Raw genomic sequence first — 19,004 nt, forward strand, 5'->3', positions numbered from 1 at the left:
ACAATCCCTTTAATGAGCCCAAAATACATCCCCATTTGATGCCAATTTGGGACCAGTCCCTTTCTGCTAGAGACAATCCTGACTGAATTGTGATATAACTTGTATATGCAATGACAACAACTTGGTGGGCCCTTATTTTCTCTGGTTGGATCAAGGTGGCACAGTCTATCTATCTTCTATCTCTGTCTATCTATCTATCTATCTATCTATCTATCTATCTATCTATCTATCTATCTTTGGAATTGTTTTGAAGTTTAGATATTGCATATTATCTATCTATGCATCTATTATATATCTATTTATCTTATAAATATCTATCTACATATTTATTTATCTGTTATCTATTTATGTATCTATCTATCTCTATCTATCTATCTCTATCTATCTGTCCGTTTATCTACTATCTATCTATCATCTACCTACCTTTTAGAATTGTTTTGGAGTTTTAAAAGTGCATTTTCTTCTTGTACTGCATATGGAAATCAAGTATCGGTCTACTATTGCACTTGTTCTTATTGATCGACCCACATCCCAAGAAATAGTACTTTGAAAATCATAAAAGAGATTTCATAAAGACAGAGTTGTGCAGCAATTGTCCCGATCAAGTGCTTTTCGCAAGTGTTGACCTATTTTTCCTTCTCTGTGGTAAAACTAGGAGAAATGATTATCTATACTGTTGTCAATGTAATTATCTAAGTAAGTCAAAAAAACATCCACATTGTTGAGCGGTATGATATCGGCCTCTATACATAGACTGTAATTCTGTATTCTTTCAAAGGAAGTCTGATAAAGCATCTGAAAACTGAAACTCAACTTTGGTTAAAGTTTAATCAGAACAGATCTCATTTTGCCATATGTACGACTAGCTTTCTTAAAGAGTCAAATGATGTTCTGGTATCTCATAGGTACATAGGAGACAATCTCATTACACAGATTTTTGTTTATTTTTCATTTGATTTCCTACCATTATGCCTCTACAGAGTCCTTTACCTAGCTGGTGGTGCTCTCGACACTGCGCTGCTCTCGACACTGGCTGTCTTTACCTACTGCCTTAACATCTCTCAGTGTTAGACTGTACCAGGGAGGTGGAGGATACTGTAAATGGCGGATCAGTGTGTGGAGAGGGGGCAAAGCATCCAAAGAGGACAGCTTACACGCGTTGTAGATAAGGAGAAAAGCATACACAAGGCAGTTTGCAGAGAAGGAATTATATAGGTTGTGTAGAAGTGTACAGAGAAAGCTGAGCACACATGACAGACTCTTCAGGGGGAGGGGAATCATATACTCCTCATCATCAGTGTCTATAAACATGTGGAGGAAAATGCAGAGAAAACGTGATATTGATTCTGCACCAGGATAAAATCAATTCCATCTTCATTAAGGCATGTATTAAAAATCCTGTAACATACTGCTGGGTCCTGCCAAAGTATTTTGATGGAAAAATAGATCTTAATCATCAATACTCAAACGCATTAATAGCATCCATAAGTATGTTACAGGATTTTTAATACATACCTTAATGAAGATGAAATTGATTGTTTCCTGGTTTTGAATCAACATCGTGTTTTTTCTGCATCTATTATGTTTCTCGGAACGGGATTCATGCACTGGAATCACCACCCAGATCTGACCAGCTGGTTTTGTACTTTCTCCATGGAGGAATAGAGATCCCTCATGGGCTGTAGTAAGATAATTCAGTCCAGGAATGAATCTTTGCTGATACCGGAAAGCTAGTGAGGGCAGCAGCATTCTGGACACACAAATCCATCATTTATTACTAGAGTGGACATGTACGCAGGAGAAAAGTGTAAAACTAGGAATTAAAAACTGAATATCATCGGTCTGAAATAAAGGAATGAAGATTACAGCCTTAACTGATGACATTTATATGTAATTTTATTAATTTTTTTCCCCATGTCAAAGGTTTCCATAGCCTTTAAGACAAAACATGGACTGGGATGTATCTGTAGTGGGCATAAATGTAGCAGTCGCATCCAGGTCCTGGTGCCGGAGGGAGCTCAAAAGCCCTTCTGTTACTGCATAATATAATAATATATGTGGCACATATATAAGGTGAGAGGCCTTTATAGACTTTGTAACATTACATTACCCTACTTCGTGAGATTTCCCTACCTCCTAACTTCCGTTCGCACCGGAAATGACGTAAGGAGACGTGCCGGAGTTGTGCCGATCTGCGCAAAACATTTTAGGGAAAATCTCACAGCGGAGTTCAGCTGCACACCGGGACACTGCGCATGCGCCGGAGAGCCTCAGTAGGGAAATATAACGGCCCAGTGCGCAAGCGCGGCTAACTCCAGAACATCCATCAGATCTCCCTACCCCCACACTGCGCAGGCGCGGAGATCGGATGGATGTTCTGGAGTTAGCCGCGCTTGCGCACTGGGCCGTAATATTTCCCTACTGAGGCTCTCCGGCGCATGCGCAGTGTCCCGGTGTGCAGATGAACTCTGCTGAGATTTTCCCTAAAATTTTGCGCAGATCGGCACAACTCCAGCACCCCTCCCCACGTCATTTCCGGTGCGACCGGAAGTTAGGAGGTAGGGAAATCTCACGAAGTAGGGTAATGTAACGTTACAGACTTTTTATTGGGGCCAGAAGCTTTTAAAGGAAACGTGTCACTGAAAAAAAAAATTGACAGTTAAAACCAGATAGCAGCACATAAGGTTTTTTCTAATCTATTTTTATTTTTTGATTGTAGATTTTTTTTTATTCTATTTCCTGAACATGATTATGGGGGCGGTCAAATTACCTGAGCCGTTCTTAACAGCATTTATGCTTTACAACAGCCCCATGATCCATAGACACAATGGTCAGGAGGGGACCTCATTGACTTCTATGGGAGAGTTTTCTATGCACGCTCTGTGACCTGTGCAGAGGTCATTGTACAAGGAAAGAATAGATGAGCTTAGACAATCAGCTATTGTGAATGGTGGATCCTGTCTTATCTATTCTCGAAGGTGATATCATTACAGGCAGGATTAGAATGACAGATTAGCAGATAACTGCAGGAAAGTGATCTGTACAGACCAAGAAGTGGCGCCTATTATTAGGCTTAGCGGCCAGGGCAAGAACTGCCAGATTTTTTTGTTTGTTTAAATATAGATATTGACATGGAAAATTAAAAATAACATCATCAAAAATTCTTTAAAAGTACGTTAAGTATAAAAACATGAGTTAAAAAAAGGAGGTTGGCTAACAATTAAAGCTGAGCAATCCCATTGAAATCAGTGAATGCCTATTGGCTTTAATTGGCGATATGTAATGCTTCATCCATCTTTTGTGGCCAGAAAGACAACCAATCATATATCAGTGTCTTTCCCTGTACCACTCATAGCAACTGGTTAAACGAGTCAGTGTAGTAGGACACCTTGCGTTCAGCTTGACCCACTACACAGACGTGGAGACTGGATAAACCCTTCGAATCACCACAGTATTAGCCTATAATCACCAAAATTTGATGCAATGTTCAAATGACTTCTGCAGAGTGCTGTCCTATCAATGCTGGATGTGTCGGTGCACTGGCATTTCTATACATTTAAAAAGGTCAAAACTCAAGTTTTTTCCAGTGCAAGGTCAAACTCTCCCCCACCCCATGCTGTACTGAATACGGGCTCAGCAACCCTCTGTTTCAAAGGTCATCACTTTCATATTTGAAAGAGTTTTCGAATGACTTTCTCCTCTAAAGCCTGACCTAAGTGCTGCAGACAAGGATGCTGGGTCATGTCTTCATGAATGAAATGAGCGATAGTGGCGAAAAAAGATAGGAAGGCGCTCATAGGGTAATAGGTTCAATTAAAGATATGAAATCAAAACATCGAAAATTATGCTCACCTTCTGGTGTTGTGCATACGTAGGCACAACACTCGTGAGAACAAGGGGTCGGTGCAGCCGGTATCTTCTCAGTCCTCGTCGGTGGAGTAGCCTAAGCTCCAGAGGAGTGATATATATTGCAAACAGAAAAAGATTGATGGTGCACTGGTGTGGTGCACCAATTGATACCTTCCGGCGCAAAAACACGACCTCGGTGGATAGATAAGGGGGTCTTTTATTGATGATAGACAACGCGTTTCGGAGTTGGTACACTCCTTTTTCAAGTCTGTCGGGTCCGTGCTGGGGCTTGGAGCGCGGCCTTGCCCCAGCACGGACCCGACAGACTTGAAAAAGGAGTGTACCAACTCCGAAACGCGTTGTCTATCATCAATAAAAGACCCCCTTATCTATCCACCAAGGTCGTGTTTTTGCGCCGGAAGGTATCAATTGGTGCACCACACCAGTGCACCATCAATCTTTTTCTGTTTGCATGAATGAAATGAGATCATTGTCAAGGGGCCACCAGGGCTAATAGGTAAGTTTCTTGGCCATAAATATCTTCACTCTCAGTTTAGAAACTGTTTGGCTGCATAACGTCTTTTATCAATACAACTTTGGTACTGTAGTAGTGGTTTCTTGGGATAGACAGCGTAAAAATAAAATATTCCAACAGGGCATTGAAAAAGGCTCCTGTTGGTTCCTTCCTAGTCCCTCTACTTAAAAAAATATATCAAAACCCTGTCTATAGGAATTTAGAGAAATGGCCACCATCTTCCTTCTTCAGACATAGGGTTTTATACGGTAGTGCTGGTAGCACAAGTCTATACGTGCCGATGCACTTTCTTCTGAATAATGAATGCTTCATTTATCTCCATGGCATGGATATTCAGCAGTGGCCTCTGCTGGGTATAGCACTTATCCATCAACAATGGGTTTCACCCATTCAGACTTCCTCAAAGTGCAAAATTATGTTAATTATCGATGACTTTTGGTGCCATGAGATGTTTTTGGCCAATGAAATTGAGAGTATACGTAATTACATACAGAACTTTACAGATTGCTTAACCTTAAACTATTTACACTCAAAATAATTGACGCTAAAGTGATGTAATGACCGACGTCACGCACAGGGAGGAAAAAGGGAAAGCCCTGCCCAAGGGAGAGGGAAAGGTGGTGACCCCTAACTCACCTTGCAGCTGGCACCTGACTGCCCTGACGTCCCTAGACGGGTTCCTCACCCGTGCGGCGATCACGTGCCTAAACCCTGGCTTTCCCTAAAATGAGCCCTAGATAGTGAACGGGCCGGTGGGATCGCTAGTCCGCACCACTCTCACTAAGATGGAAACACCAGGGAGAGGACAGACAAACACATACACCCAGGTGGGCGACCACAATAGACCACCAAGGTCCAACAGGGATCCGGAGGGTAGCGTTCTGGACCAACTACCAGAGAACGCAGCAACACAGCTCCAGAGGGTCAGAATAGATGTCCAGGCAGGAAGCTCTATATCTGGCAACCAGAGAAGTGTGAGAGAGGAATATAGGAATATAAGGAGATCTGGGAGTGCTGGACAAGGAACAGCTGAGGAGAAGGAGCTACGGATCCCTGAGTGAGCCAAAAGGGTTTGCAAAGCAAACCCAGAAAGCTACCATAAGGAAACAGCCCTATCTTACATAGAGCGCACAGCCAACCGCTGCGACTTCCTGACCCCGGGTATAACGGAGTCAGGCGTGGTTCTCGACACCCTCGTGACAAGTGACTCTTTGGTTTAAGGAAAAAAAAGTACATTAACTGGGGAAAACACTTAACTGGTGACCTCCTTTTCATCATTCCAGTTGCAGGTCCACCAAACCAGGCTTCTCTTCTGCAATCCAAGATGGCCACACCACTTCTCAGAAAACCTGATGCACACTGTGCACCTGTAGTTCAAGACACTTCCTGCTTGGCCAGTCCTGCTCTTGGATGGGCCAGCACTGCTCACATGAGCAATGCTGGCCAACCCAAGGATAGCAGGAGGTGTCTTGGACCACCAAATGCACAGTGTACACCAGGTAGTCTGACCATCATGGATGGCAGAAGAAAAGCCCAGGAATTTGAGGATCTGTGTTGATTTTGTTCCCCAGTTGATGTGATTTTTTTTTTCTTGAAAATGAGAGTCACTTTATTGGCAGACTTAGCAAAAGGAGAAGCAGTCTATAAAGTTCTGTATGTCACTGCGTATGCCTCTCAACCTCATTGGTCAAAAACATCTCATGGCACCCAGAGGCATGGGTAATTAACCTAGTTCTGCACCTAGATGAGTTTTAAATGGGTGAATAGCTGATTGATAGGTTCTATACCTCGAGGGGCCCCCTGCTGAATATCCATGCCATAGGAATACAGTAGGAAGCCTTCTCTAATTAGAAGTATATTGGCATGTATAGACAAGTGCCCTACCAACACTACTGTATAAGACCCCATGGCTGAAGACGAAGGAGGAGCATGGATGGATGGAGGATCACTTTAGTGAGCAAGTTAGTAAAGTTTGGTGAATGTTTCCTTATAGAGATATTGGCATTATTCTGTTTTGTTGCGGCGGCCATGTTTAAAAGGTGTATGCAGGATGTGTTAGATATTGGTTGGCCTTTTTGAACCAATTCACAAACCAATGTTAAACCTTTCAGGCCAAGTTGATACTCAGCTTGGGGGGGAGATGAGGATCAAAGAACGATAGAGATGTGAAGAATTTTTTTCAGTGGAATTATCCTTGATTGTACATTTACTGGTGAAGTTCAGGATAATAAATGAATTGAATTTTTGGAACAAATCAGTAGATGAAGTTGCTGCTTCTGTATCATACTCTGCGTGGATCTCATGATGTAAAAGAATTGTAAATTTTTTGTGGAATCCTACTTTTTTGTTAGTTCTTTTCTTCATCTTCTGGGATACATTTTACTTACTAGGAAAGCTGAACCCAGATTTTTTGTTGAAATTAAAATTTCTGGAAATGTTTACGTTGTTAGTCATCTTAGGAAAATAAATTTAAAATTTGCCCTAATGTGTATATGTGTCTTGCAAACAAAATCTGGCTTGGGGTTCATGCTGGGCATTCGGGGGCACATAAGACCAGCTCTATAGAGGCTGGTCTTAATAACCCTGTGCGCTGGCGGTGGTTCTGCCGGAGTTATGAAGAGGCCTCTACATAACTTCGGCAGATCCAACAACGCTTCTAAATGTGAGCCAGCTTCCTTGCTGTCTTACATTTAGACCATTTTCTACGCTTAAACCAGGCATGGAAAATGATGAATGAGACGGGGCTGCCGGACGTCCCCTTCTCGCCCACTCCACTTTTTTTAGACCAGGCGTGAGCAGAGAGAAGTCGCCGATTGTGGCGCAGAGGACCTTTGCTCCACAATCTGCACCAAAAATACACCTAATATAGGTGTATTTCTGTTTAATAAATGACCCCCTCAGTGTCTGTGTTGCTCATCTATCATGTATAGTGTACGGAACTATCAAGTACTGTACATCAGTGTTTGCCACTATTCCATGTAGGTATGATGTAGATATCAGTGTATTTGATGATTTGAATCCATACAATCTGCCAGACATCAGAAAGGAACTTGTCATCAGAGTCTCTCAGTAGTACAGACTCAGGCTTTGGGCCTGTAACTCTAAATGATCATATCTCAGCGCTGAAGATGTTATAGGACATCTGTCAGCAGCTTTGTAGCTATAGGACAGGCTGACCTGTCACATGTGCGCTTGGTGCAAAGGCATCTGTGTTGTTCCCTTGTTCCTATGTGCCCGCATTGCTGAGAATTTTTTTTTATTATATGCAAATGAGCCTCTAGGAGCAACGGGGGCGTTGCCATTACACCTAGAGGTTCGGCCCTTTCTGCACCTGCTGTGTCCTCTGCACTTTGATTGACAGGACCAGGCAGGAAAAACATCATTGCGCCTTATTATATCGCAGATACGGTATTTATGGATGTTCTAGATGACCAAATACCGGATTAAAAGAAGTATACTTAGACAGTTTTATTCTTGGTATTACCTAGGGGGACTGCAGTCATAGTTATTATTTAGTTATTACATGATGAACAGGTTAATGACAAATTCAGCTCTGCACTATATATATATATATATATATATATATATACGGTATGTGTATGTATGTGTGTATATATATATATATATATATATATATATAAAATTTCTGTTCTTCTTTTCATTTTTAATAAAACTGGATTGCGGGGCTTTTGTATTCTTCTATATAACTGTGCCATTTGCTATAGTTATTGATTGGCCAACGTATTCACCAGATACCGAGTGTTTTACCTGCATTGAATTGCCTTCGTAATGATTTTCTCCTGTAGCCTGTGAGTTCTCGGAGTCTTCCTATTGTCCTCTTTGTCCCTACGTCTGTGTTCATTCTGTGTCATCTGTCTGCCTACAATCTGTACTTTTTCTAAACCTTTGCAAGGTGCTTTTCCTTCAGTGTCCGTTGCTTTCTTCTCTGAGTCTCACTCTCACTCCCATCTCCTTTGTCTCTGTCTGTCATTGCACGGTGTTGCCACAGAACACTTGGACTCACCGCGAAGACGAAACTCAGGTCTGTGTCTTGAATCTTTGCTTCTTCTTTGTCTTGTCCTTATGACTGTGTCTGTTCCATGCATGTCTCTTTTCATCCTAAGGAGGAAGCATAATTGCCCTTTAAATGTTTTACTTTTTTTTTTTTTTGCCTTTTAGGGTTACAGTCACATGACCATATGTATTTTGGGTCTGCAAAATGCATATCCACAAAATACGGATGAGGTTTGAATTACTTCAATCGGTTCGTGGTCCGCATTTGTGGCCAAGAATATGACATGTTCTAACTTTTGCGGAACGGACATATGAATGCGGAAAGCACACCATGTCTTCCGTCTGCTTTCTGCTTCCGTATGTCCGTTCCGCAAAAGGTAGAACATGTCCTATACTTTACCGCAAAATGCGGATGCCATATGAACCGCATCCGTATTTGTGGATCCACAGTTTGCAGACTGCAAAGTACATACGGTCGTGGGAATGCACCCTTATGATAACTATGGGAATTGTAGCAATTAGTCTTATTGTTAGCTACGTAAGAGTTTCAGGCGATTCTGAAATGTAGTGATCGTGGGGGCAGATATTTGGTTATTTAGACCTCAGCTTCCCCCAGCCGCAGGGGATGATAACAGGGAAATAGTAGACTGATTTAAATTGCACACCATATATTTAATATTTGCCTTAAAGGCTATGAACACCTTTGGGGGCAGTTTTTTTTTATGATTGCGTTTTACTTATTTTGGGCTAAAAATTATTTTTTCAATTGGTCTTTATTAAAAATGTTCTGCAGTTTATATCCTACAGGGGTTAAAGGGGTTGTCTCACTTTAGAAAATAACATTTATTATGTAGATAAATACAAGGCACCTTATGTATTGTGAATGTCCATATTCCTTCCTTTGCTGGCTGGATTCATTTTTCCATCACCTTATACACTGCTTGTTTCCATGTTTACGACCACCCTGCAATCCATCAGTGGTGGTCGTGCTTGCACACTATAGGAAAAAGCACCAGCCTTTGTGCGCTAACATGTTCCTGGCCACTAGAGAGGCCAGCGCATTTTCCTATAGTGTGCAAGCCCGGCCACCACTTCTGGATTGCAGGGTGGTCATAACCATGGAAACGAGAAGTGTATAATGTTATGGAAAAATTATTCCAGCCAGCAAAGGAGGCAATATGGACAATCACAATACATTAGCAAGTGCCTTGTATTAACTTTATCTACATGATAAATGTAATTTGCTGAAGTGAGAGACAACCCCTTTAAGTGTCAGCCTGTATCTACAGAGGATCTTATTTCCAGTTTCATGCTGAACTTGTCAGTTTGCTGCCCTGAGAGCTCTTGTATATTCTGAACACTCGACAGCTCATAAACACTAATTATAGCTAAATTCTTATAAAAACTGATAATAATGTGGCTTAAAAGGCTATGGACACCTTTGGGGGGCAATTTTTTTTATTATTATTATTGCATTGTACTCATTTTGAGCTAAAAATATATTTTTTAATTGATCTTTATTAAAAATGTTTAGCCTGTTTCTCTGTACAACCTTGCGATTCTCTAGTACAGGGCTTGACAAATTTCCTTGGAATCTAGGAGCCAGCTAAAAAAGTTAGGAGCTGTTTTTTGTTTTTTTTACCTTTATAAAGCCTTTTTTTCAGCGACCAAAATAACACCTCTTAAATTAACATATAAAGAAGTCTAGAACCAAACAACATGGGCATTAACAACATATACAGCGGCAGTGTACAGAATCGCACACACATATACAGCTGCAGTGTACAGAATCGCACACACATATACAGCTGCAGTGTACAGAATCGCACACACAGATACAGTGGCAGTGTACAGAATCGCACACACATATACAGTGGCAGTGTACAGAATCGCACACACATATACAGCGGCAGTGTACAGAATCGCACACACATATACAGCTGCAGTGTACAGAATCGCACACACATATAAAGTGGCAGTGTACAGAATCGCACACACATATACAGCTGCAGTGTACAGAATCGCACACACAGATACAGTGGCAGTGTACAGAATCGCACACACATATACAGTGGCAGTGTACAGAATCGCACACACATATACAGCGGCAGTGTACAGAATCGCACACACATATACAGTGGCAGTGTACAGAATCGCACACACATATACAGCGGCAGTGTACAGAATCGCACACACATATACAGTGGCAGTGTACAGAATCGCACACACATATACAGCTGCAGTGTACAGAATCGCACACACATATAAAGTGGCAGTGTACAGAATCGCACACACATATAAAGTGGCAGTGTACAGAATCACACACACATATAAAGTGGCAGTGTACAGAATCGCACACACATATACAGTGGCAGTGTACAGAATCGCACACACATATACAGCTGCAGTGTACAGAATCGCACACACATATACAGCTGCAGTGTACAGAATCGCACACACATATACAGCTGCAGTGTACAGAATCGCACACACATATACAGTGGCAGTGTGCACAATCGCACACACATATACAGCGGCAGTGTACAGAATAGAGTTGTTGCGATACCAATTTTTTTATTCGATTTCGATACCTTAAAAAAGTATTGCGATGCTCGATACCATTCGATACCACGCGCAGTTTTATTTATTTTTTTCTGTTCCGGCGTTAACCGCATAGATTTTTTAAAATATTTTAATAGTTTGGACTTTTCTGACGTGGCGAAATGTGATATGTTTATTTATTTATTGTTTATATATTTTATATGTGAAATTGGGAAAGGGTGTGATTTATACTTAATATTTTGGTGGGGTTTTTTGACTTTTTTTTTTTTTTACACTTTTTATTTAATAACTATTTCCCCCCTTAGGGGCCAGAACCTGGGATCTTTTAATCCCTTGTCCTATTTACCCTAATAGATCTCTATCAGGGTGAATAGGACTTCACACTGTCCTTGCTGCCCTGTGCTTTGTGCACACAGCTGCAGGGAGCAGACTATGGCAGCCAGGGCTTCAGTAGCGTCCTGGCTGCCATGGTAACTGATCGGAGCCCCAGGATTACACAGATGGATCAGAAGCTGCCACTGCCACCAATAAAGAGGAGCAGAGGGGACCCTCTGGCCACTGCCATTAATGATTTTAATACAGGGGGGTTAAGAGGGGTGGGCGCACTGTGCCACCAATGATTTTAATGGGGGGGAGGGCACCACCAATGATAATTAACCCTTAATACAGGAGGTGGGTACTGGCAGCAGATCAGCAGAGGGGTTAACTGCCGCTGATCGCAGCTCCCTGTCAGAGGCAGGGTGCCGGCTATGCGATTCTGCTGCCGGCACCTGCCTCCTGTATTATTATGTGTTAAAGACGTGGGTCCAGAATTTAAGTAGCAGGCTACACAGAGCGGCGCCCAGAGATGTCCCAGCACTTACTATTATTTCTGGGCGCCGCTCCGTTCGCCCGCCATGCCCCATTCTAATTACTATCGGAGCAATGGGGAGGAGACAGCAGCTTCTCTCCTGGGCATTCCTTCTCCATGCGCTGCGCTGCGATTGGACAGCGCTACAGCCAGGGAGAAGGAACGCCCACATGATGCAGACCCACTGCGTCCTACCTACCTCCTCCGCTCCCGCGATGCCACCCTGTCTACCCCGCTCTCCGCCCCTGGGTAACTCCACGTAGAGGCGGCGGAGTTCCGGGAGCGCCCCGGATTACTGGGGGGCAGCCATGTGAGGGCAAATACCCAGGCGCCAGGACAAAATTCCTGATCGCCATGGCTACCTGGCGCCTGGGATTTGTCGAGCCCTGCTCTAGTAGCATGCTGTGTGTTTTTACTGTGTTCCATCAGGCAGCTCAACTAATGGCTCCTTATCTTTGATCTTATAAACACTCATTATAGCTCAATTTCTATCTTACTGATAAGAATGTGGCTTAAATAAGTGTTTTGGAGCGATTAGTAATTTAGAGATAAGGGTTACTAAATGACTGGCACAAATTGAAACTGAATGTGCGATTATCACAGCTAGGCAGAAGTTAACCCTTTATGGCAAAGCTGCTGAATATTTTTTAATAAAGAGCAATTGACAAAATGATTTTTTTAGCCCAAAATGAGTAAAATGCAATAATAAAAAAAGAATTCCCCCAAAGGTGTACATAGCATAGCCTATAAATGAGTGTTTATGAGCCATCAAAGCGGCAACCTATCAATTCAGTTTGAAACTGAAGTAGGACACTCTGCTGAAACTTACCCCTGTAGGACAAAAACTGTTGAAAATGCTTAATAAAGGCCAATGGAAAAAATTATTATTAGCCCAAAATGATTAAAATGCAATCATAAAAAAATGCCTCTGAAGGTGTACATAGTCATTAAAGTCAATATCCACCTTTTACCGTCATGTCATTATTAAGTCCATCAAAAATGGTGACTTTGAGGGTTTTTTAGGCTATTGTCAGAATTTTTTTTTGTGATTTAAAGGTGCGAGGCTTAGTGGGATGGACATGGCCTCCTGTAGCTCAAGAAGTTTACTATAATTTACGCCATAAACTTCCTTAAATTAGAACGCAAATTTACGCATACATTTGCTTTTCTGTTGCACGGACTGCCCGCAGATTTATTACAAGGGGTCTGCGCCTCTTAAATCCTCGCCAATATGCACAGAATCATCTAGATAAATGAAACATGGAAAATAAAGGTGAATAATTCATTTTAAATTTGATGTATAGCATCGGGAAGTGAACGCATAAGTGCGACTTGTATGCTTTAAATGTACACACAACAGACGATCTATAGTAAAGATACGTAGGAGAATCTACTTACCGTACTTTCTTCTTCTCGGGCTATACATTTGGTCAAGGGTTTTCATCACGATAGACTCATTCTATGTATATTCAGTCAAGTATGTGTTAGCATGTGATGCTTATAGGATTCTTTTTGTGATTGCCTGGTAAGGGGACCTGACTGAAGGAGGGGATCCTCTGGGTAACAGTGTAATTAAAGGGGTATTCCCATCGCAGACACTGATGGCATATTGCTTGGATATACCCTCAATGTCAGATAGGCGCATAAATAATTTGGGCCCGTCTGCCAAACGAGGTATAGAGTGGACTCTCATTGCATTCATTGGAAGCCGTCAGGCACCAGGAGAGGTATAGAGTGGGCTCAGCATGCATGTTGGTACCTGCATTCCCTGAATTTATTGGAGGCCATTTGTGGCACCGAAATGATAAAAAGAAGAGTGGACCCAGCATGCCGTCCCATAGCAGTGAATGGAGAGGTGGTCGTGCATGCGTGGTAGGCTCTACATTCACTTCTTTGGGACCTCTGAAAATAGGCAAGTGCACACGCTCAGCTATTTTTGGAATTCCTATAGCAGTGAATGGACAGCACGCCACGCCACGCATGCGCAGTCTTCTCTTCTTCACTTTGGAGGCCCCGTTCTGGAGACAGGTGCAGTTCCCAGAAGTGGGATCTGCACTTATCTGGCATATTCTAGTGACCCATTTAAATTAATGGCCAATGTTGTCAGTTAGAAACTTTCTGTCTGAGAAACTAGAGGAGTAGGAAACATAGCTGAGGTTACAAGAAAGTTACTGCACTCAGTTCACTCAGACAGGGACTCAGGAGTTCAATTTTTTGTCTTGTATAGAGTTTTCCTTTGGTGTAAGACTCAGCACTTGTGCAGTCGATCCGATGAGCTCGGAAAGCAGTGCTTATCAAATCCACTGCACACTTGTTGAGTCACTGAACTGACACGCTCGCACATTGGATTTTCTGCTGCCTCAGGAAGCAGCATCTGATTTTACTGCGCAAGCACCAAGTCAAAAATCTTTGGCGCTGCCATGAGAACACAGGGCTGGACAAGATGTCAAGCCCTGTCACTCAATAGAGAATAGAGAATATAAACAACACAGGGACCATTGTGCTAGTGGTGCTCCTAGTGCTATGGCCAAGCCCCTGGTGCTCCAAATAACAAATTTACATAACTATTAAAATTAATATATGTCGGCACTTATTAACCCCAGAGAGGAAATAAATATATTGTTTTACTCAGCATGATAAGCCCTACCAGGCAATATGCTTGGTTATGCCTCTGTGAAGTTTATCTACTATATATACTGCACAACCTTTTCTGGCTCATGATCTACTTTCAACATGGTGACCACATTAGCGTTTAAAAGTGTGTGAATGATACAACGGAATCGCCAGTGTCCATATTGCCTATTAAGATATCATACAGGGGGTCCACCACTCGGGAGCCCCCATGTTGGAGCCAGAAGGAGAACCGATGTATAAGAGCACCTCCTGTTCTGGTGTACACAGTTCATCCATGTTTTCATCCGAATAGCCGCAATGTATGACTACATATTCCATGCGGCAGCCTCTGCAGGGAAAATGTCTGGACAAGGCCCCCCCCCCCCCATCGGAATCAGCTGGGATCTGCAATGAGGAGACAAACACTTGCCAACCAAGTTGTTATATGGTTATAGTGCGAGCAGCATGTTTTGGTGATATTATGACATCAGAGGTGCCACTAGGGTACAAGAATATCTGGAGCTGCCATCAGTTGGGTAGCCACATAAAGGGGGATGACATGTGGCCCCTGAGCGATTGGTTGGGGGGACACTGCTTTCAGCTCAAAGTTCCTCCTATGGGAAACTGAAGAATATCCTTTTTGGAAGGTAGCGACTGGTGATACATCCACAGCAGATACCGTATAGATACAGATAGCCTACCTGCACTGTTCATTCTCTCAAGATGTCTTGAAGACTATGTTCACAGAGTGAAGCTGACTTGCTGCTATTTCAAGCCTGGGATTTGATGAATGGCTTTCATATTGTCACTGATAATTGCACAGTTTGTGGCAGATTCATTATATTGCAGTACATGTAGCAGAGCTGAATTTGTCATTTAACTGTTTCTCTTGTGCACCGTACTCACTGAGCCAGGTAATACAGTTGGTTGCAGCAGGCAGCCCATTTATGCTACAAACATTTTTGGAATTTCTGTGTAACTAATCCTGATAGGACTGAGCACCGGCACAGGACTGAGCACCGGCACAGGACTGAGCACCGGCACAGGACTGAGCACCGGCACAGGACTGAGCACCGGCACAGGACTGAGCACCGGCACAGGACTGAGCACCGGCACAGGACTGAGCACCAACACAGGACTGAGCACCGGCACAGGACTGAGCACCGACACAGGACTGAGCACCGACACAGGACTGGGCACCGACACAGGACTGGGCACCGACACAGGACTGGGCACCGACACAGGACTGGGCACCGTTAGGACTGGGCACCGACAGCACTTAGCACTAACTGAACTGGGCACTGACAGGACTTGACAGGCCTGGGCACTGACAGGACTGAGCACTGACAGGACTAAGTGCTCAATCCAACTGCATGTTGATAGTATTGGAGAACAAAAGATATTTAACGACTATTATTAACCTATCCAGATAATGATTATAGGATAATAGGTACAAGAAGCTGATAATTATAGATTGAGATAGGTAGATAGATAGATGAAGTCAGTCTAGTTCAATGACTTTAGTGATACATTTGTAAGAAGAGGACGGAGGTCACGGGCCTCACGGTTGAGGACTAGGTCTTGCTTCTGTTCTGACCTGTCCATTTATGTAACTTACCTAATCAGAAGGACCATCCTGAGAGGGTGCAAATTATAGACTGTGAGGACAACTATTCGGATACAGGCCTCACAGCATGAACTGAGCCTTGGTCATTCTGGCTGGCTCAGCATCTTTTGCAGCTGACGTTGCTGCCTGTTCTATAGAGATATTATATCTGAGATATTTGTGCAGTATCAGTCCTTTCATTGATCTATCTGTCCGCCCCTCCATCGATTGCCCAATTTGTTCTGGCCACATGTGTGTTTTTTCTTTTGTTTCCTTTCCTATGTTTTAGTCATTTAGTTTTTGCTTGTGTCCTCATGTGGAACCATTGTTTTCATTTCATGTCTTCCATTACATTTATCATTTTTATTTCTAGAAGACAGGACGGCAGAACAAGAGAATGGGGATCCAGGTATGGGACATAGTTAGAGGCATGTTACGTAACTAGACACTGTGACATATCTGTTTTATTGTATATATTGTTTTTTTATGTTTTCAAGCGTATTTCCGTTTAATTGTTCAGCGTGTTTAGCAAAGATCTTAGGGCGCATTACTGAATTGTTATATGTTTTAATTAATTAATTATATGTATTACATAATTTATAGCTAGTTTCTGCCAAGATGTGACCTTCATTGAAATGAATTCAAGCCCTAAAGGAAAGATTCCTAATTCTCAGGGTTCTTGTATGTTATCAAACTGAAGTCCCTTCTACCTGGCTATGGACACTGTTTATGCACGTATCTGGCTGCCCTTCTGTTTGCTCTCCCCCTCCCTTCTCTCAGTGTTGGGGTATGTTCACATGTCTTGCATTTGCATATTGCAAATCCAAGATCCACAACCGAAATCCAAGGCTCCAACTTGGATGTGCTGAGTAGAGCAGTTGATCTTCATAAGTATGAGCCCCATTGTTATTTATTGGGGTTAATCCTCTGCATTTCTGCCTGAGATGTAGCTTGGTACTTATTTTTTACAGCAGTTTTATTTTTAGGTACCAGCATTTAAAATCCACTCTGAAAATATCCTTTGCATGTGAACAGGGTTGTGGAAACCCCTTTTGCATGCATGGAATGCAGATTGTTACCCGATTCGATGTGGTCATATGTGAATGGAACATTAGAAATAGCAGCAGGGAGGGGAAGAAAGTTGTACATGGCAGATCAGAGTGTAGAGAGGGGGGAAAGCTTCTGTGGAGTTCTCATTAGACAGGGAGGAAAGAACACACATCAGTCCAGGAATTAAGAAGTTTTGATACATGAGAGCTAATGAAGACAGCAGCACCCGGTCTCATATCCTTCATGTTGATAAAATGTCTAAAAATGAACTGCAACCTTTTAACTTACAGAAACCACTAACATATGTTAAAAAATGTTAAAGATGTTCATAGTTTTGAAGATAATGTAGTATATGAATGGTCTTCAACATTTAACTGTCTAGTTGTTGCAAAACTTCAGGCCTTAACAGCTAGAAAGCTGCAGATTGTGGACCACTAGTACAGTAGGTTTCCCTAGAGTTCTGTTCAAAAGCACCAGAAGCTAATCAAATGAAAAAATCATCTTTGCTACATCTGTAGGTATTCAACCAGAGCTAATGTGCCGGCCATGCCCGTATTGAAATCCGCATTCACTTGAATGGGTCTGCAATCCAGAATATAGTGAGCGGAGGCAGGGAGCGGAAGGCCACAGAAGCACTACGGAGCGCTAGAACATGCTCTATTTTTTGCGGTTGCGGATGGATCACAGACCAATTCAAGTTGAATGGGTCTGCATCCGCAGTGCAGGCCACATGGACAGTGCCCATTAATTGAGGACCGCATTTCGCAGTCCCCAGTGCACAGCACAGGTGACCCATGTTCATGAGTCCTTAACTAGAGACAGCGAAGCAGTAGCAGTCTTATCCAAGTCCCAGTGCTTGAGTAGGTCCAAAAGCCATACAGTATATTAAGACACCAGTATTATAATTGGCCCATGGTAAGTGGTAGGCCCTGTTACAGATTTTACATTTCATCTCAGCTTGGCCTCAGTTCTCAGCAGATGGGACTGATTTGTAGTGAATGGTATACCTACTGTACCTTTTAATAAGATCTACAGAAATGCTTCCATACATTGATCCTTGTTACACTGTTCAGTCTGATATCCCTGATAGTCTGTTGCGTATCATGACGGGGGGGGGGGGGGGGGGGGGGGTTGGTGGACACACCCCAGGTCAGGGTATAGGAGTCCATGGCATATCAGGCTCCTCTCAGTCTGTGGCAGGCACTGATATATTGTGCTGCCATGTCCACAGTGTTCTCTTCCTCTCCCAGCAGGATGGGCAGCTTCTCTTCCTCCTCCATGGAGCTCAAGTCTGGGAGTAGATCAGAGATCTCCTAAAGTGGATGTCCCTCACTGCTGAGTATTTGGGACAGTATATCAGGAAGTGGGCCTCATCCTTCACAGCCTCCAGTTGGCACTGTTGGCACAGTCTGCTTTCTCTAGACATGTAGCTCTGTCAATGCCTTCTGGATTCCACAGCCAGGCTGTGGATGCTCAGTCTGTATCGGCTCAGGATTTTCCGGTCTCTGGGGTTCCCTAGTTTCTCTAGATATGGGACCAGTTTGTTGTCTCTCTGTAGGCTCTGCTACACTGTCAGCTTCTGGGATGCTCTCACCTCCTTCCTCAATTCACTGACGTATTCCTCTTGTCTCTTGTTTACTGTGTTCCTGATCCCGGCTTTTGTGAGGTGGTGTGGGATGATTTTCTGGTCGGGCTGGGTTTCAGTAAGTTGATTTTGTGGCTTTGCCTTGCCTGGGATCCCTTGGTGTAGCAAGGCTTTATGGTGATGGGAACCTTCACTACTACCATGTAGATGGCACCAAAATGATAGCGCCCTCTTCTGGATTGTAAAGTGTAGAAGGAATCTCCCTAGCTCCCCTCGATAGGCACTGTTAGAGGTGCTCCAATGGACCTGGAGGAGATGCTTACAGAATTCCAGGTGGAAT

General features: G+C 43.0%; 1 protein-coding gene across 14 annotated transcripts in view; it reads left to right on the forward strand.

Moving 5' to 3' along the window:
- The window catches only part of RIMS2 (regulating synaptic membrane exocytosis 2), a 638,194-nt gene that overhangs the window by 518,482 nt on the left and 100,708 nt on the right, over positions 1-19,004 (forward strand). For 9 of the 14 annotated variants that reach the window (XM_040432551.1, XM_040432553.1, XM_040432561.1 and 6 more), the window contains one exon: positions 16,403-16,438. The exons of 4 other annotated variants lie outside the window; for them this stretch is intronic. In XM_040432551.1, the coding sequence (XP_040288485.1) occupies positions 16,403-16,438 (36 nt within the window). Of the gene's footprint in view, positions 1-1,409; positions 1,416-7,183; positions 7,190-16,402; positions 16,439-19,004 lie in introns of those variants that run through there. One more of the 14 variants, XM_040432563.1, reaches the window with a different exon arrangement.

Source organism: Bufo bufo, chromosome 5 (genome assembly GCF_905171765.1).
Source record: "Bufo bufo chromosome 5, aBufBuf1.1, whole genome shotgun sequence".
Lineage (NCBI taxonomy): Eukaryota > Metazoa > Chordata > Amphibia > Anura > Bufonidae > Bufo > Bufo bufo.